Source organism: Rhinichthys klamathensis, unplaced genomic scaffold (assembly GCF_029890125.1).
Source record: "Rhinichthys klamathensis goyatoka isolate OS25496 unplaced genomic scaffold, OSU_Roscu_1.1 h1tg000575l_1, whole genome shotgun sequence".
Taxonomy (NCBI): Eukaryota; Metazoa; Chordata; class Actinopteri; order Cypriniformes; family Leuciscidae; genus Rhinichthys; species Rhinichthys klamathensis.
Genome location: NW_026607039.1, coordinates 315065 through 336059, shown reverse-complemented (window position 1 = coordinate 336059; position 20995 = coordinate 315065). Strand labels below are relative to the sequence as shown.

The following is a 20995-nucleotide window of genomic DNA, read 5'->3' as shown; positions in this document are numbered from 1 at the left end:
ATGTGGTGTTTTTAATACGCTTTAAGACAAACCATGTGTAAATTCATACAAAAAGGTTTAAAATAGCTGGTGTTTCTGACGTCACAAACTACCTTGTAACCAATCAGATCACGAGGGGGAGGGCTTTAGCATATCATTAAGTCTGGAGAGAAGCAGATTATCAGCTAAAATCGGGAATTCATAGAACCACTTATAGCCTACTAAATGAGGCAAGGGTGTCGAGTTACATTCAAGATATTTTAAGGCATGAAGGGAAAAAATCACAGGAAAAAAACGTTTAAATATGTAATTTTGGTGATCAAAAGATGAGTTTTAAAGGATACAATTATTGTCTACAGGGGGACTTTAAAACTCAACGGGCTCAAGGGAGGCAAGAGAGATGCATAACTTCATCTACGGGTGTCGCTGTTGGACAGCATTACTTTAGAAAATGAGTGATTTACACTTTATGAATGTCACATTTTGTAATGTTTGCGTTCTTTTATTTTTGTAAAATCGATTGTTTTCTCATCCAGTTTCTTTTAGGAGACACTGCCTCCCTTAAAAACGCCCCCATTTAATTAAATAAATAAATATATAGGCTGTATATGAGCAGATTGATTCTTGATTAAAATTCTCCTCAAGGAATTACCTGTCAACGATCTGTGTATGACCATTAAAAGATCCTTATGCAATTCAACACTTTATATGTTATATCTTGTTGGCAGCATTTTCAATTAATTTCCTGCATGTGTGTGTGAGTGTGTGTGTGTGTGTGTGTGTGTGTGTGTGTGTGTGTGTGTGTCCACCGCCTCACTTCTTGTGTTTAGCATCATCTCACGGCCTGAAGGAACTTCTGCTGATTAAGGTTAAGTATAAACACCTCAATGGGAAGCCATTCTTTTAAAGATACAGGGACTGGCTAAAACAAACAGGTTTGGGCCAGATCTCAGTTATGGGTGTTGGCACACATGTCTAAACCACCAATCACTCCCACAATAAAGCAAGTCCAAACATGCTTTATTGATTTATGTTTAGGCAAAGATTATTCTAAAGGGCAACAATTATTTTAATTTGCAGAAATAAATGCCTCTGTGCCTTTTTGTTCCTGCCTAACTTTATTTAACAGGACTGTAAAGTACATAATGTTCAACTAGATAGAAATGTTTGTCAAGACTGAAAGTTTGAAGGAGTTTTAATTTTAAAAGCTTGAAGTTTTTCAGTTTGAAGTAGTTTGAAGTTTAAACTAGTTTTAAAACTTAAAGTTAGAAGGCAATAGTAGCCTACAATCAGTCTAAATCATGATAGCAAGCAACATGTTAAAACATGCTAGCAATGTGCTAAATCCTGCTAGCAATGTGTTAAAACATGTTAACAATATGCTAATTAACAATGTTTTAAATCATGTTAACATATTGTCACGTTTAATTCATGTCAGAAACATGCTAGCAATGTGCTAATTCATGTGCAATAGCATGTGACTACATGATTTAGCCAGATATATAGAACGACAGAGACATAGATAGATAGATAGATAGATAGATAGATAGATAGATAGATAGATAGATAGATAGATAGATAGATAGATAGATAGATAGATAGATAGATAGATAGATAGATAGATAGAGTTTGAACAGTCTTGGCTCATTTGAACATTCGGTCAATGTAAGTCAATGGGAGTTTTACGAGTATTTATCGTCTAGGAGGCAACATAATTATTAAGATAATAAACAAGCGTACAACATATAGGCCTATATTTATATAATCATCTTCAAGTATTTATATAAAGTGGTGATAGTTTTCATTTATTTTTATTTTTTATAGGCTAGGCTACTTATTTTAGTGACTGAATAATTCCCGAGGGTAAATACAGCCAGAGCGACAGATGGCGCTGTTGTGCACCGTTACCCCTGATCTCAGTTCAGAGACGGAGAGGAAGAGTCCCTGATCATGATGTCAGTTTGTGAAGATCTCATCGGATGGTCATTCTTCTGTTCTTGATCGAAAAAACTCGCTTGTTTGTCAGTGATGGACCAGAAGAAGACGGTGATCGTGACAGGTAAACTGTGATGAAAGTCTCGGTAACGGAAAACGGAATGTTTTTGATGGATCATGTGGTTTTTGTTTTAGTTTTAAGAGTTTTTCTAGTGACAGCTGAGTCTTCGTCTCTTTTGTTTTGTTTTGTTTTCTCTTCTTTTCTTGTCCTTTCGTGTCTTGTCTGGTCTTTTCTTCAGTTACTGTGTTGATACCATGTGTTTTACTATTTCTGTCTATGATACTCGTGTTTTTATCATTTACCATGGTAATACAAAGTTTAATTTTCAGTTTTTATATTTACCATAGTACTGTTTTTGGGACGTCTACCATGTATATTTTCGATTATGTTTGTTTGGACATTTGCTACAATACTTTACTATGGCATTCTTTGAAGTGTTTGGAGTTTTGTTTTCAATTTCAGTATTGTTAATATTATATTATTATAATACATTTATATTTTTATTAATATTTATATCAATTATTGTTTTATAAATTATCAATAGTTTTTATTTGTTGCAATACATATTTCAATTAGTCAAGGCAACATTTCTGATTTTTGTTTAGTTAAAAAAAATGCATCAAATATATATATTTTGTTTCAGCTTTATATAAATTAATAATTCATATAATTAATTATATTAATTAATGTAAATTTAATAGTTTTAGCTTTATGATAATCATCCTGTTTGTTGTATATGACTGTATGATAATCATTCAGTACTATGTAAAAGTAATTTACCATCTGATTTCCATCATCATTGCACATTTAAAAACGACTTTTCTTCCAGATTGAGCTGATAAAAATATGCAGTTACTCATTAAATCCAGTCTTAGACTCTGGACTGTTTAGATTCTGCTGACTCCAGCTTGTCCTGAAAGCATGTTGAGTTTAAAGGGTGTAACGCCTATAAAAGAGAAGTTGATGATAATGTACAGTCAGTCATGCGAAGCTGAGAGGTCTTGTTTCACTCTTAATATTGGGTGATAATTACTGGCTGCTGATTGCACATTATTATGCCAATTATACGGCTAATTACCAAATAAATACATTGACATGAAATATTGATTTGATTCGAAATGTTCTTTATTTCTTCTTCAACTGTTATTCAGTTTAGTGTCATTATTCAAAATGTTTGACTGTAGATTGACACCATTGACCAATCAGAATCAAGTATATATACTTATATATATATATATAAGACAGTTACATCTGCCAAATGGTTGTGTTTCTGTGTGTTTCTGTAGGTTTTGGACCGTTTGGTGAACATGCGGTCAATGCCAGCTGGGTGGCAGTACAGGTATGATATTTGCACCTGTAGGAAATGAGCAGATCAGATCAACCATGAACTATGATCTGTACTTATGTTTGTTTATGCATGACTTCAGCATAACTGTAAACTTAATTTCAATATAACTTAATTTGTATATTGCTTTTTACAATACACATTGTTTCAAAGCAGCTTGTTTCAATGCTACAATCAGGAATTATTCTGTTATCAGTTAGTGATGAGTGTATCAAGTAATGTCCATATGGCAATATTCATACGTTATGTGGTTAGTTAAAGTCATGTATTCAGTAAAACAGACAGAATGAATGTATTAGGCAGCAGTTACAACTATTAATGATTACTAGATAAGGATAATATTTGACAGTGAGTCTTTGCCAGTATTGGCGGTCTAAAATCTTCACAAAGGTTGGATCTAATTTGTAGACAGAAAGCACAGATGACATATTTTTAAAGTCCAACTATTATGCCATTTTAACAGTTCCTAATTTTGTTTTGAGGTCTCCTATAACAGGTTTACATGCGTCCAAGATCAAAAACACTTGAATGTTCTCATAATATACACTGGAGGATCAGCTCTTCTATCTCAGTGTCTGAAACGGTTCAATCAAGGATTCGGTCTCTCTAAACCCCGCCTTCCCGAAAGCATGCTCTGCTCTGATTGGTCAGATGGCCCAGTCTGTTGTGACTGGTCGACCGCTTCTGAATTTCAGCTCTTCCTCCGCTCTTGATACACAGTGATACGAACAGTAACGATGGCGTCAGTTTTGCCGTATCAATCTCATTAAAGTGGATTTTCTCAGATAAACTACAGTGTTTGAGGGCGGAGCAAAGCAGACGCTGTTCACCAGCAGCCAATGGGGGGACATTATGCAAATTTAGTTACAAACCTACGCAGGTTCAGCAGGAAGTAAAACGACTCGTCTCAGGCAGTTCAGAATCACTTCTTTCTTTTGGGAGACAATAGCTGTGTCCGAAACCGCTCACTCGTTCAACCATTCACTAATCCCTATATAGTGAATGGTATTTGAGTGCACTATATCTGCAAGGAGTGAATGAAATGAAGTGAGTGAATCCGGACCCTGACGGTTACACTGTGCGTCGGAGAGCTGGAGAAACGGCTTCGTCACACGTAGTGATAAAACTCCTTTTATCTTACGTTACTTACGTAACGTTACGTCATATAATGCCATTTTTGTACAAGCTAATATGATTCTTTAGGGTCTAAATTAAAAGTTTGTAATATACTTTAATTAAAAATTCTCATTAGTATGGTAAGAAAACACTTATTTTACCTGGTCAAAAACAGCTCTGTTTTCAGCACGCCGTTTCAGTGCATATGACTTTAAATGATAATGAGCTTTGCTGACTCCGCCTCTCTGTTCTGTGTGTACACCGTTTGTAACACAATAACCATAACGCGTTGTTCATTATAAACGTGGGATTATGAATTATATTGAGAACATCATACATAGAAAACATGCAGTAATGTACCCTGAGTGTAAACAGACGCATTCATTGTGAAGCGTGCAAGCGATTTGCAAAGATTAATATAAATATTAATATAAAGTTTAATAAAACGTTACACTCACTTCAGTTGTTCTAATCTAGAGGTTCAGCAGGAACAAACACGAAAAATCTGGTACCGATCCTTTTTTCAGGAGCAGCTTCTTAGCAAAACCAGCTTTATACTGACCCTCCTTTATAAAGCAGTCTGGTGTGTGAAATGATTCGCGCAAACATGAGAGCATTGACGTTGCTCGTGGGGAATATTCCCTTCGAAAACAAACTCAGCCACTGCGTCTTCAGCGGTTCGGATTTAGGAACATTAAAATGACTGTGTTCGTTATTACACCCAAGAACAGAACACCACAATCGCTTAGACGCCATTCTGCTCATAGACAGTGCTCCAGTCCAGCATATAAACAATGACCGCGCCGGTCCGCGCAGACTATGATTGACAGCTGGCTCACGAGCGAGAGCGGGTCTGTGTTGAAACGCTGCTGTCAATCAACAATCGTGGGAGGGGCTTCCGAGCGTGTGGCGTCACACAGTCGAACGGCTTGATTTGAGACAGGGGAAAACATATAAGGAGATTAAAACAAAAACACTGGATGGATTTTTATCATTATTATGATGGTTGTGTACAGGCACTGCCAACACACATTTCAGTACAATCAACTTGTAAAAGTGCATGTGCCATTATATGACCCCTTTAACAACAATAACAATTATAATGACTTTTATTTTGTAATTATATGTACCTCCGTGCCAAATTTGTAGTTTCATCGATTGAAATTTTGTTAGAAAATCGCGCTCACAGATGACGTGGTCGTTGAGCGCCCTCGGCGACCGTTATGATTACATTCGAATGAACAGATGATTAACGAATATTTTTAAATCATACACCAAATTATCATCCCTTCCTTACAGTTTAACGAATTAACAACAATGCCACAAATTATTAAAACACCTGGCTTATAGTAAAACACATTAAATTGAGTTAATGCCTGAATGATATATTTTAATAAACTTTTTAACATTCATCTATATAATATTTTCTCAATATTGTAATATGTTTTTTCCCAGTAATGATTAAAAAAAAAAAGGTAGAAAAAAAGCTGTAAAGTAATTTCTGGTTTAAACTCGCTCGCTCCTCAGTACTCTGCGCATTGGATTCTGGGAAATAGTGCTTCAGCAAGTGTACATCGGATGTACACTCAAAATCAGAGAGGATTGTGGGTAAAAGTAGGGAATGATGTCGTTCACTCAGAATTCGGACACTACTACAAAACGGCCAACACCCAACACCCTATATAGTGCACTATATAGTGGATAGGGAGCGATTTTTGACACAGCTAATAACTCTATTTATCTGCACTTTGATCTTTGAAACTTTACAGACCTTTTACATTCACAAACAGCTGTATTACACACTACATGAAAGTTATTATCCCAAAAAGCACAATGGGCACTAGATTTCATCACATGGAAAAGGATATCAGATCACTAACAGAAATGGGTTCTGGAAATCAGATCTTTACATTTCCAATTAACTTTAAACTTATTCCTAAATTAAATAAAATACACACACTACATAAAAAGTACAGTAATATCCGAAAAAGCAATAGGGGCACTTTAACAACTCAATTATCTCTTTAATTTTGAAACAATCCACTTCTCCGAAGTTTCTCATGAGAAAAAGACCATAGTAGTCTCACATGTGAACAGAAGGTCTCAACAATGTCTCAAACTGTTCTCCATTTTGATAATATACCAAGTTTGCAATCGATCGTCAATATGAACCCAAACATTTTCTGAGCTGCTGTCTACATACTGAATGTCTGTCGACTCATTTGGGTACATTTTTGATCTTCAGGAGAAGCTTTTGAGACTAAGTTGATACTGTATAAGATGAAATGCAGTAACATTTTCTTCTGTAAAATTTCCTCTTCTCAGGAGCTGGAGAAACTGGGTTTGGGTGACGAAATAAACCTTCATGTTGCTGAAGTTCCTGTGGAGTATCAGGCCGTCCAAAGTCTCCTACCGTCTCTATGGAAACAGCACCTCCCACAAGTAGCGTAACTATGGCTACGTCCACATTAATCCGGATACATTTGAAAATGGCGTTTTCGGTTAAAAACGCTCTCCGTCCACTAGAGGTGTGCGATACCGCTAGATTTGGTATCGATCCGATACCAAGTAAATACAGGGCCAGTATCGCCGATACCGATACTTTTGAATAATTAAGGTGGATGCGTCTTCAACCTAAATCTAAATGAATTTTCATGACTTTTAATTTGTTTTTGTGATTTGCATTTTGGGTTATTAATCAGTTAAAATCAGTACTACAAAAGCTTTTGTTCAGAAACAACTTTTGGTTACTTCTGTTTTATTTAAATAAACAAAGCTACAAAATTATTACTTCACAAATATAAAAAATGTAAAAACAAATTCTCTTCAAGTAGCATGTTAACAAAAAATGTTTCTCCTCTTTAGTGCACTTCTTTTCAGGATTTTTTTCTTAAATAAACAAAGTCACAAAGTTTTACTTCACAACAAATATTATAAAAAATGTTAAACAAATTCTCTTTGTAAGATATAATGAGAATAAAATGACGTTTCTCCTCTTTAGTGCACTTCTTTTCAGGATTTTTTTCTTAAATAAACAAAGTCACAAAGTTTTACTTCACAACAAATATTATAAAAAATGTTAAACAAATTCTCTTTGTTAGATATAATGAGAATAAAATAACATTTCTCCTCTTTAGTGCACTCTTTTTCAGGATTTAAAAGATGAGCTGAGCGGCTGAGCGCGCGCCTGACTGACTGCTGGTGGTAGCGGTAGGGGTGGGGTTAGTCCTGAGTACTGAGTAGCGCGCTAGTGGTGAGTCACGTGACGGTACAACACAGGAGAGGAGAGAGCTTGCTCTGCTCTGTGACAGCAGCAGCATTTTGACAAACACGGTCAGGTCGCAAAACGAGAGAAACTGAAACTTAAGTATCGATATTTTCACGTTGGTATCGATCAATACCGATACCAACGTTGGTATCGATATTATCGATATTAGTATCGATCTGCCCACCTCTACCGTCCACACTAGCGTTTTCAGGCGTTTCAGTGTGGATGAGAAACTTCTAAATTCATCTTACAGCGCATGCGTGAAACCTCACAAAAGCTCACCGAGATGATACAGATGGAAAAATAAATAATAAAGGTATCGCGCAATTCTTCTAACAGGATAATTTTATTTAGCAAAATATCTCACCATCACTGATGCGTCCGGGTCGCACTGGGTCACCTTATGTTCGGTCTAAAACGCGACTGCTCTCCTGTATTGCAAATGTGAGTCCATTTTCTGTCATCTTTGCTGTACTGTGATATGTAGAGTGTGCAAAGTAACATATTTTAGCAACAGCGTAAAAGTGAATAGCACATAACAGGCACTATACCGGTAAACATGAATATCTATTGGTACAACATGGATCACATGACTAAACTTACGTCATCGTTTTCAGAGACCTCCGGGTTCACAGTTCACACTACAGCGCGAAAACGCCGTTTTCAAATGTATCCGCTTTGCAGAGCGTATTGCAAAAGCTACGTTTTCATTGACTTAAAACGCCGTCTCAGTGTGGACGGAAGGCCAAACCGGAGAGAAAACGTATTACTGTAGTGTGGACATGGCCTATATCTGGCCGAAAATCACACATTCTCGCGCTAAAAAACCTAGAAGATTTCTCATAACCGCATGTTTGTGTTGTTACAAATGAGTTTATATCTCTATAAACGAGTGCTATCAAATCGATGAATCGCATCTAACATAAACGTTTGTTTTTATAATGTGTGTGTGTGTGTGTGTGTCGGTGACAGTTTAAAAAAGGGAAAAGGCACTTCTTGTGTTTTTTAAGTTTGCATGCATGTAACTCAAGAAGTATTAAGAATCTCTTAATATCCTTTTAGATTCTGGTTCTTAACAAACTTTTACTTTAGTTTTTTTCATTTTTAAGGCCCAACATGTTTCATTTCTAGAGATATCTCAATTTTTACTCCATGAGTAAATTAGTCAATTGTACACATTTTTAGTGGCCAAAACCCAAATATGGGTCACTTTGCATACAGCTGATAATTTTTTTTTTTTTTAAAGGAATATGTTTTTTGCAAAGTTTATTTTTAAATAGCCTAAGTAATAAATGACTGGTTTATATATGCGGATCTCTTGGCTCACGGAGCTGGTTCAGCGCACAGATCATGTGATCATATACGCATACGGTAACGCTAGTACAGGGATGTTAGCATAGTATAAAATACGGATGCTGCGCTAAATATTTTTAATGCATTAAACCACAGAAATTAACATAATTTTTGACAGCCCGCCCTATTAAAGGCACAATATGTTAGATTTTTGGATTAAAATATCCAAAAACCACTAGAACAATGTTATATATTTTTTTGTAGACTTGTGTACTTTACATTATCCCAAATGTTTCCAAGAATGTTTAAATCCAGAGAAATAAGCAGTTTTAACCAGGACACTGGTTAATCAAATTAATTATTTTTAATGCATTAAACCACAGAAATTAAACCTTTTTGACAGCCCTATTAAGAACTACGGAAGCCTGAACCGCAACGTAAAAAAAATAAAAAAATCTAGCATTTCGAGATTAAAGTCGAAATATTTAGAGAGAAAAATTACTTTAATCTTGAGATATTTCGACTTTAATCTCGAAATACTCAATTTTTGGGGGGTTTTTTTACGTTGCGGTTCAGGGCTTCCGTAAAAAACACATTTAAAAAAAAAAAAAAATTTAAAAGCTAATTTTCTTCTTTCTGCTTTTTCAAAGTTAGTTGTCCACGTTGGAGTTTCGGGGATGGCCACCACAGTAACACTCGAACAGTGTGGTCATAACCAGGGTTACATGCGCCTGGACAACTGCCGGTTCTGTCCCGAGTCCCGCTGCTGTAAGGAGGGAGGACCCGACTGCATTCATTCTGTCATAGACATGGACATGGTCTGTAAGAGAGTCAACTCCTCTGGGCTTGGGGTCTCTGTGTCTGTATCGAAGGACGCCGGCAGGTATGGACATTTCTCTAACACGCAGTAAAATGCTCTTTTTAAGAGGACCTTTAGTGTGTAATGTTGCTGTTTGAGCAGGAAAAACTTCTCTATATCAGTGTCAGTGTTTCTGAACTCGCTGAAACGCCTCCATTGTAGTCTTTAGTTTCTCCGGGAACGAACACGTCACAATATTCCTCATTTAAATAATTAATACGCAGAATAAAGGGGCGGGGCCTGGTTGAGCTAGTTAGTAGTGTGTTGAAACTGGCGGATATGGAAAGGGGCGGGACATTTCCACAAACACACTCGAAGCGCTCGACCAATCACAACACACTGATCCAGCCGACCAATCAGAGCACAGTGTGCTTTTTAGAAGGAGGGGCTTCATAGAGACAGGAACTAAACAGAGCGTTATTGACAGACTGGAAAGAGAGGAGCTGCAACAATGGAGAATATGAGGAAAATAATCAACATTCAAGCATGAAAAAAAAACTAATCAAGATTGTAAAAATGACATAATATGTGCACTTACAGTCATAAGTTCACTGGATACCTTGCAGAATTTCTAAAATGTAAATCATTTTAACAAAATAAAGAAGGATCATAAAAATTTGCATATTTGCATATTGCATATATTTCACTTAACAAATGTTTACGTATAGTCCACAAGACATCGTGTTGTTCAAAATGTTACATATGCTAGATTCTTAAAACTGTGTCATTGATAGATAAAAAAAACGTTTTTATGATTTTTCTTAAAATGATTAAAATTTTGCAGATTCTGCAAGGTATATGTAAACTTATGACCGCAAATTTTATGCGTGTTATGTACTGTATGTTCTCATTGTATTTTATCTACGTTTACATGGACACATTTTGGTTCATCCGGAATAAAATCATTCCGATTGATGAATCTGAACATAGTGTTTACATTAGGGCTGTCAATCTTCCTCTATAATACTATTCGAATTCCATTCCAAATTTTATTTAATATTCGAATAATATTCGAATATTAAATGCTCAAATTCATCCTATTATTAATATTTACGACATTACTCAGGCTTATGGATCGCTAATGCCACTATAGCATGTGGTTGTTGTTACACGTTCTGTCCACTAGAGGGATATCTAACATTACAATAAACATTTTATTCGTGCTGAATATGGTTGAAGCGCTACCGATGGTTTTCGGCTAATATCTCCGCTAAAACACCACCAAAAATTCTGAAACTTATATCGTTCTTTTCAGTTCGACTAGACGGTTCCAGCGAGTTTGGTGCTCGCCGAATCCGTTGAGTTTTCACCGAGATATTTGCGCTTCACGGGCGCTTTTTTACGTTGTTAAACATGTAAACCATTTTTGACAGTATTGTTATGATGATACAGCGTGGATAACGTGCACAATTGTGTTACGATTCAAAAACGTTATTGTTCATCAGACGAAACAAAAGCATTTCATTTTCACATGTGTGTAAGTCAAGGTGGCGAGAAAGGCAAGATTCCTATAAAAAAAATTAATGAATGGGAATAGGAGCAGGCTTCACTCAATGATTAAACTTAAACTTTAAGAATGCTGGCCTGATGATTAGAATATATAACGTTAAACAGGAAAGAGGCCGCACTATGCATAAATTGTTTTATTTGCACAAACGCGTTTCGGCGCGTGCCTTCTTGAAACGCGTTTGTGCAAATAAAACAATTTATGCATAGTGCGGCCTCTTTCCTGTTTATATATATAAAAAAATTAAAATATACATAAAAAAAACAATATTCGAATAGTAACTTCAGCATTCGAATAGTATTGATTTTTTTAATATTCGAATTATATTCGAATTTCGGAATTCGTTCCAACAGCCCTAGTTTACATGAACGCTTCAAATTGGATTTGATCTTTTGACATGCTCACACTGCACCAATATAGAGCTGTTAGCGCATTATAACCAGCCTCCTACCATTGCTTCATATTAATATTTATCAGATTTAATATTTATCTATTTTGGGTTCTAATTAGAAGACGACAAGCACATTTATCATTATCGCCCCTTCGCGCATCTGTGGATGAGAGACCGAAGCAAGGACTGCACAGCACTGCACAGATGACAAGTGAAAGGAGAATTTTAGATTGACACGACAATATATTTAACATGTATTTAACAAGTCATTACAGCATTTCTGTCATTGCATATGCACAGAACTTTCCAGTTTCGGTTTTCAATCCGATCAGATGTCCTATCGAACGGATTAGAAAAGGTTTAAACCACCCTTTACCATCTGAATTAAATTTCAATCGGAACTGGCCAATTAAATTCCAATTGATGTGACTTTTTTTTTTTATTCTAACTGTGATACTAGTGCGATTTACAAACGGATTATTAGGGTTTATGCAAACTTTAATGGCATTTTACTTCTGTAATAATCTTACTTATTTCTAAGTGACAAAGTACACTCACCGGCCACTTTATTAGGTACACCTGTCCAACTGCTCGTTAACACTTAATTTCTAAGCAGCCAATCACATGGCGGCAACTCAGTGCATTTAGGCATGTAGACATGGTCAAGACAATCTCCTGCAGTTCAAACCGAGCATCAGTATGGGGAAGAAAGTTGATTTGAGTGACTTTGAACGTGGCATGATTGTTGGTGCCAGAAGGGCTGGTCTGAGTATTTCAGAAACTGCTAATCTACTGGGATTTTCACGCACAACCATCTCTAGGGTTTACAGAGAATGGTCCGAAAAAGAAAAAACATCCAGTGAGCGGCAGTTCTGTGGGCGGAAATGCCTTGTTGATGCCAGAGGTCAGAGGAGAATGGCCAGACTGGTTCGAGCTGATAGAAGGGCAACAGTGACTGAAATAACCACTCGTTACAACCGAGGTATGCAGCAAAGCATTTGTGAAGCCACAACACGCACAACCTTGAGGCGGATGGGCTACAACAGCAGAAGACCCCACCGGGTACCACTCATCTCCACTACAAATAGGAAAAAGAGGCTACAATTTGCAAGAGCTCACCAAAATTGAACAGTTGAAGACTGGAAAAATGTTGCCTGGTCTGATGAGTCTCGATTTCTGTTGAGACATTCAGATGTTAGAGTCAGAATTTGGCGTAAACAGAATGAGAACATGGAACCATCATGCCTTGTTACCACTGTGCAGGCTGGTGGTGGTGGTGTAATGGTGTGGGGGATGTTTTCCTGGCACACTTTAGGCCCCTTAGTGCCAATTGGGCATCGTTTAAATTCCACGGCCTACCTGAGCATTGTTTCTGACCATGTCCATCCCTTTATGGCCACCATGTACCCATCCTCTGATGGCTACTTCCACCATGTCACAAAGCTCTAATCATTTCAAATTGGTTTCTTGAACATGACAATGAGTTCACTGTACTAAAATGGCCTCCACAGTCACCAGATCTCAACCCAATAGAGCATCTTTGGGATGTGGTGGAACGGGAGATTCGCATCATGGATGTGCAGCCGACAAATCTGCGGCAACTGTGTGATGCCATCATGTCAATATGGACCAAACTCCCTGAGGAATGCTTCCAGCACCTTGTTGAATCTATGCCACGAAGAATTGAGGCAGTTCTGAAGGCAAAAGGGGGTCCAACCCGTTACTAGCATGGGGTACCTAATAAAGTGGCCGGTGAGTGTATATTCATTAAGAACAAGTGAGCAAAAATATGGGTCAAGCCCAAAATGGCAAAAAAATAAGCTTTTAATGGTCTTAACCACAAATTATTGGTCAGGAAAATAGCTAAATTTAAGCAAATGCACTACTTAAAAAGCCATTGCTGTCTCAGAATATAGTTTTTTGGCAGATTATGGGAAGTTGCGTGTGGAGTGATGAATTGCATGGTGAAATCCTCAAAAAACTCCTGAGAAATATAATAATAAATGCTTCTCTATCACAATTAATCTATTTAGCTGCTGGAACTGATGAGCTGCTTCACTGTGAAAAGTCTTTTAATGATTTGAAGTACAGGAGAATATTGCAGAACGCCTTGCTTCCCACAAATGCAAATTTGTTATCTAAAGAGCAATGATCAGATGTTATTTTTCAACAAGACAATGCTCCAAACTGCAAAGACAGCCAAGAAATGGCTCATGTTTTAGCTGGTCAGAGTCCAGATTTGAACCATTTAGTGAATATTTGGTTTCACATTAAACTCAAACTAACTGGGAGACATTTTTTATCTACTCATGAACAGTTTGAAGCCATTTAACAGAGTGGAAAAACACCAACTCTTCTCCCTGTAAGGGGATTCCTTACTTTATCTACAGTATTTGTGCAATTCTTGCTAATTTCCCGACCAGTGATTTGTGATTAAAATGGTTAAAGAGATAGTTTACCCAAAAAGTTAAATTATGTCATCATTGACTCACCCTAAAGTTGTTCCAAACCTGTACAGTATTTACTTGCATGAACTTAACATAAGCAATACATTTGTTACTGTATTTGTTAACCTATGTTAATGTTTGTTAATAAAAAATAAAGCTGTTCATTGTTAGTTCGCAGTGCATTAACTTAACTGTCACCGTCCCGTATACGGGATGCCAAACTTTACTTCGCTATATTACTATTAAATCCTAATCTAATTATGACAAACTATATATGGTTGAAAAGGTCTAAGACTGCTAAATAGATATTTTACTGCTGTTTTTTGCTAAAAATTATGTAGGAAGAGTAACCGATGATTTTTTGACAAGAGTGCACCTCAAAAAAATCTGCATCATAACAGGAGTTCTGACCTTTGTCACAAAAAGTTAACGCACACACCTTTAATAATTGAAACTTTGGTTTTCATGCTAAAAGTTCATAATAAAACATATAATCTAGTATTTTTCAATAAAAAAATATAATATAATATTATCCTCTAAAATATAATATTATCTTTTTTTATCGCCTTTTTTTATTATATCACATATTTTAGTAGTTATCATAAATTAAGTATCATTTGAAAGCTTACAAACTCAGAATTCATCCTGTGAAAACCGGTTTGAAATTGAAAGTTGCGTTACCATAGAAACGGTACTCTAAATTATTTTATCAGGCTCCTCCCCTTTTGGGCATCATTATATTTCTTAATTTATGATCAAAACCTTTTCTAATCCTGACAAAACACATTGTCAGAAAGGTCTAAGTCTCAAGGTTCCAAATTTTGTGACAGAATTGATATTTGGAGAGAAATGTATTAATTTGTTAAGGCAGAATGTATACAACTAAATTCAATAGAATGTATGTCACCCGGTGGCTATTTCTGGTATTACGCCTAAACAGAATCTCATGGGAACTTCAATTTTTGTGATATCAACTTCAAATTTGGAACACAACTTGGTTAGATATATGGCTTTGATTTTATAGTAATTTTATAGTAAAAATTTTTTATAAAATAAAAAATATATAGTACAGTATATTTGATTTACTCTAAATCTAAACTTCCATAACTTTTTCATACTTTATTTTTTTTAAGTGTTTTCACTTCAGCAATAATCTGCTGAGTGTTTCCTTTAAAACAAGACCAAACTTAGGTCTATATTCCAAAGCATTCTTGAATTACAACCATTTAAGTTTGAATAGTGCATTTTAACCCCCATTCTCAAAAAGGGGGTGACAGCGAAGGGGTTAACTAATGTTAACAAGATTTTAATAATGTACTAGTAAATGTTGAAATTAACATTAACAAAGATGAATAAATGCTGTATACGTGCATTATTAGTTCATGCTAACTAATGTTAGCTAATGAACCTTATTGTACCTATAAGTGTTGCCTATGAGTTTCATTCTTCTGCTGAACACAAAAGAAGATATTTTGATTTTGAAGAATATGGGTAACCAAACATTTGACGGGCCCTTTGACTTCCATAGTATTTTTCTTACTATAGAAGTCCATCAACTGTTTGGTTACCCATATTCTTCAAAAACAAAATATCTTCTTTTGTGTTCAGCAGAAGAGACAAACTCATACTGGTTTGGAACAACTTGAGGGCGAGTAAATGATAGTTATTTAATTTTGGGGTGAACCGTCCCTTTAAGACCATTTAAAGACCACTAAATATTTTGCCATTTTTGTCTTGGCCCAATTTCTTTTGCCCAAGAATGTAAAGTGGGACTTGATTTGATCCATCTGGGATTAATTGAATGGTTAAGTGCGAGCCTGAGGACTCAGTAAATGGCGTGAATCCAGCCATCTGACTCAAGGTTTGGATCAGGGCTTTATAAAAAGAAAATACCCGGTAACACTTTATTTTACAGTGTCATTGTTACAAATGAAATGTTACTATAGTAACAACTATGAATTATGCATAATTACATGCAACTAACCCTCAACCAAACCAAATCCTAACCCTTTAGTAAGTACATAATATTACTGAGTACTTAATGCTGCAGTCCGTAGTTTTTCCTCTTTGTCGCCATCTCTGTTCGAAATCTGCAATTGCAGTCATTCGCAGAATTATCAACTTTACGTGAGTTGTGCCTCGACACCCTCGACACGGCACAGCGCGGATGAACACAGTGTTTGAGGAGAGTGTGTGTGTGTCAGTCGCCGCCGGTGTGGATACTGGCATTCAGAACCACAGATTATACTATTTTGGAAGTATGACCAACATAATAATTTTCACCCTAAAATGTCTGAACAAGTGAGTAACATCCAGCAGTAAATCGCGCTGATTAAATCTAACGATCGCTTATCATCATATCACGTCAAACCGTGCAAATTATACTTTGTTCTCAAATTGTTAATGTTCAACACCAGCATTGCGTGACTACATTCAAAGCCCTTCAGATATTCTCCTTGTTTTCGCATGGTCCGTTGCACTCTCTTTTTCCAAACTCTCAGTCCGAAGTCTTTTGCATTTTACAGCGGGTGAGTCTCTAGTTGTCACTGGTGATTGTCGTTTGAAGCTTTCTGGATCCGCCATCAAATTAATAAGTTTAATTATATCAAGTGTGAGAAAAGGCTATAAATCTCCACCTCCAGCATCCTCACACCCATAGCCTACTAGCTGAGACTATTTATGTGTACAGATCTGTGTGTACAGATGTGTGTGTGCAGATGTGTGTGTACAGATGTGTGTGTGCAGATGTGCGTGTGCAGATGTGTGTGTGCAGATACGCTTCTGCAGATGTGCGTGTGCAGATGTGTGTGTGTAGATGTGTGTGTAGATGTGTGTGCAGATGTGTGTGTACAGATGTGCGTGTGCAGATGTGTGTGTGCAGATACGCTTCTGCAGATGTGCGTGTGCAGATGTGTGTGTGCAGATACGCTTCTGCAGATGTGCGTGTGCAGATGTGTGTGTGTAGATGTGTGTGTAGATGTGTGTGCAGATGTGTGTGTACAGATGTGCGTGTGCAGATGTGTGTGTGCAGATACGCTTCTGCAGATGTGCGTGTGCAGATGTGTGTGTGTAGATGTGTGTGCAGATGTGTGTGTACAGATGTGCGTGTGCAGATGTGCGTGTGCAGATTAGGGTTGGGTCGATGGACGATATCATCGTCCATCGTGATGGCTGACAGACATCACGATGTTTAGACGGCATCGGCTAAACATCGTGTGTCCCGTTTCCATGGTGACGCGTCATGCTTGGCACATGATTCACCACAGCCAAAATAGCGCTGTATGACAGATTTAGCGCTTTTATTTCTAAATATTAACAAACTTGCTTACCATGTCATGAACTATCTTCTATTCCGATTCTCAAATATGTGTAAGTGAGTTTTTGTCGTTTAAAAAAACGTTATAAATGATCTTGATCTGTAACGTGAGATGGGCGCCGTGTTTGGGCCGCAGTTCAGAGATTTCTGTCTGTTGGATTTATTACAGCGCGTGAATTCACCAGTTTCTCCCGAAATACATGAAAGTAAGTGGCCGGTGAACTGGGAGAAAAATAGAGTTGACTTTATAGTTATTTTACACTGTGTCTCTCTGATATGAATAAAAACCGTTGTCAAATATATTTGAATGGGTTGTTATTGCTGCTTCCATAGACACCATTGTGTATTTTACAAACTATAAATGTATTTTTTTGCTATAAATTATATGCATTTAAATGTCTGAAACCTAAAATAAACATTATGTGGTTAAAAACAGTGAACAGTTGTGATATAGCCTGACTAGCGCTGAGCTCGTCCGTCTTTGGCTCAGCGCCAGCCATAGCGCGAAAGCACGCAGTTTGAATCTGGCAGTTCTGTCACGTCACTGTACAATCGCTCTTTAGTGCTCAGCTGCTGCAGAGCGTGCCGAAATCGAAATTGCTGATGAGATATAGAGGAAAATATCTAGTGGAAAATGAGAATATTGCGAAAATACTCCCCCCCCCTCCCGATGTCATCGTCCATCGCGATGTTTCACTGTAAACATCGTCTGAGGCCAAATTGGTAGACATCGCCCAACACTAGTGCAGATGTGTGTGTGCAGATGTGTGTGTGCAGATGTGTGTGTGCAGATGTGTGTGTGCAGATGTGTGTGTGCAGATACGCTTCTGCAGATGTCTGTGTGCAGATACGCTTCTGCAGATGTGCGTGTGCAGATGTGTGTGTGTGTAGATGTGTGCAGATGTGTGTGTGCAGATGTGTGTGTGCAGATGTGTGTGTGCAGATGTGTGTGTGCAGATGTGTGTGTGCAGATGTGTGTACAGATGTGCGTGCGCAGGTGTGTGTGTGTGTAGATGTGTGCAGATGTGTGTGTGCAGATGTGTGTGTGCAGATGTGTGTGTGCAGATGTGTGTGTAGATGTGTGTGCAGATGTGCGTGCGCAGGTGTGTGTGTGCAGATGTGTGTGTGCAGATGTGTGTGTAGATGTGCGTGTGTAGATGTGTGTGTGCAGATGTGCGTGCGCAGGTGTGTGTGTGCAGATGTGTGTGTGCAGATGTGTGTGTGCAGATGTGTGTGTGCAGATGTGTGTGTGCAGATGTGTGTGTGCAGATGTGTGTGTGCAGATGTGTGTACAGATGTGCGTGCGCAGGTGTGTGTGTGTGTAGATGTGTGCAGATGTGTGTGTGCAGATGTGTGTGTGCAGATGTGTGTGTGCAGATGTGTGTGTGCAGATGTGTGTGTGCAGATGTGTGTGTGCAGATGTGTGTGTAGATGTGCGTGCGCAGGTGTGTGTGTGCAGATGTGTGTGTGCAGATGTGTGTGTAGATGTGCGTGTGCAGATGTGTGTGCAGATGTGCGTGTGCAGATGTGCGTGTGCAGATGTGCGTGTGCAGATGTGCGTGTGCAGATGTGTGTGTGCAGATATGTGTGTGTACAGATGTGACGTAATGACGCAAAGACATGCTCGAATCTCCCGCTGAAATCCACCAGTACCACTGGAGTTAAAAACATTATTACATTCACCACAAGCTTACCGCTTTGAATCGAGCTACGGCAAGCAGAGAGTGTTGAACACTGGCTGGTTATGTATTTTCTCAAAAAATTATTTTGGATCATTTTTAACCCAAAAAAGTTACGGACTGCAGCTTTAAATGTATAATTACAGTGTAACGAAGACACCTTAAAATAAAGTGTAAGCAAATCCCCCATCCTCTTTCCTCAGGTATCTGTGTGACTACACCTACTACACGTCTCTGTTTCTGGGCGACGGCAGATCTGCGTTTGTCCATGTTCCTCCTCTGGGAAAACCGTACAGCGCAGAGGATCTGGCTCGCGCCCTCAGAGCCGTCGTTCTGGAGATGCTTGAACTGATGGAGCAAAACAAGGGAAAGAAACACTGTCTGCACGACCAGTGAGAGTCTCACACGCTCTTGTTTGGATTCAAGAGTTCATGCACATTTGAAGACTTCGATATCTTAACTTGTGTGCTACGTACACGGAGCATTCAGCTGGTTTGAGAGTTGACTCGTGTGCTAAACTCAATGCTGGGCTCAGATCATTAAGAAAGCACTTTAATGGGGTATACTTGAAACATGCAGAGATTTGGTATTATGCATAAAACAGACGTCATTTTAATGTGAAAACCATGTCGAAACTATAGTATAAAATTTTCAAAAATAATTTATTTACACACTTTCTCTCGCCGTCGTCTTGTTTTTATATCGTTTTTTAACAGATTACGTGCTAACACTTTATTTGCAATAAGGTTTCATTTGCTAACATTAGTTAACTAACATGAACAATACAGCATTTATTAATCTTAGTTGATACATTTTTAAGCTCAACTGTTGAATCTTTAAATGCACTGTGAACTAACATGAGCATTGTTATTAACTAACATGAACAAAGAAAATATTTAGTGCGTATTGTTAGTTAATGCATTAACTAATGTTAACAAGCCTTATTGTAAAGTGTTACCAATTAAGTATGTATGTAGTAGTAAGCGTTTCAAATCAGGGTTTTTATAAACATAATTAAAAATATTGATAAAAACTATAATCTCAATGACAGTAAACTAACACTGTTTTAAACTTAACTCTTATCATTTGCAGCTTTCAAAAATACCCCAAACACACACAGGGCAGGGAGTATAAGCATCCCAGCTTATTTGATCACAGACTACAGAGCAGGTGGAAAGGCTGGTTTAAAATTATGACGAAGTAAAAACAATGTTTTGGCTGCTGGACAGTGATATAAAGACATAATAACTATGTCTGTCTGGTTATTAAAGTGCCAAAGTGAGTAACCAGACTTTTAGGACACAAGCATCAAACCTAACTGTACAATCCAAATGTGTTTTTCACCATTTGAATCCTTTTATGTCCAGGGTCCCACATAAAAACACCTAAATCTGATGCCTTTTGAGTAATCAAGGTCTAATGCTATCAGTGCTAGCTGTGAAGACATCAGCGGCTTGGCTTTTGTTAATTATACGAAATGTGAAGTCGTGAGATGATTGTAAGGTGATGTCTGTCTTCTCTCAGTGGACGTTGTTTGAGATTTTCTTCTTATATTGCTTTCTTACTCTTTGCAAAATGCTGGAATTTTGGTCCAAACTAAAATAACTCTTTAAACTGCTAATTGACGGTTAATTACATTACATTGCATTACATTATACATTGCATTAAATTACATTATACATTGCATGACAATATACATTGCATTAAATTATTACATTACATTATACATTGCATTAAATTATTACATTACATTATACATTGCATTAAATTATATTGCATTGCATTACATTATACATTGC

At 37.3% G+C, this 20995-nt stretch overlaps 1 protein-coding gene across 1 annotated transcript; it reads left to right on the top strand.

The window, feature by feature from the left end:
* The first annotated feature begins 1894 nt into the window (after nt 1–1894).
* On the top strand, nt 1895–19833 carry pgpep1 (pyroglutamyl-peptidase I). Its single transcript, XM_056239949.1, has 5 exons — nt 1895–2038; nt 3262–3314; nt 6762–6878; nt 9648–9880; nt 19400–19833. The coding sequence occupies exons 1-5, from the start codon at nt 2008–2010 to the stop codon at nt 19590–19592; spliced, it is 627 nt and encodes a 208-aa protein (XP_056095924.1). The 5' UTR covers nt 1895–2007; the 3' UTR covers nt 19593–19833.
* Nucleotides 19834–20995: the final 1162 nt, after the last annotated feature.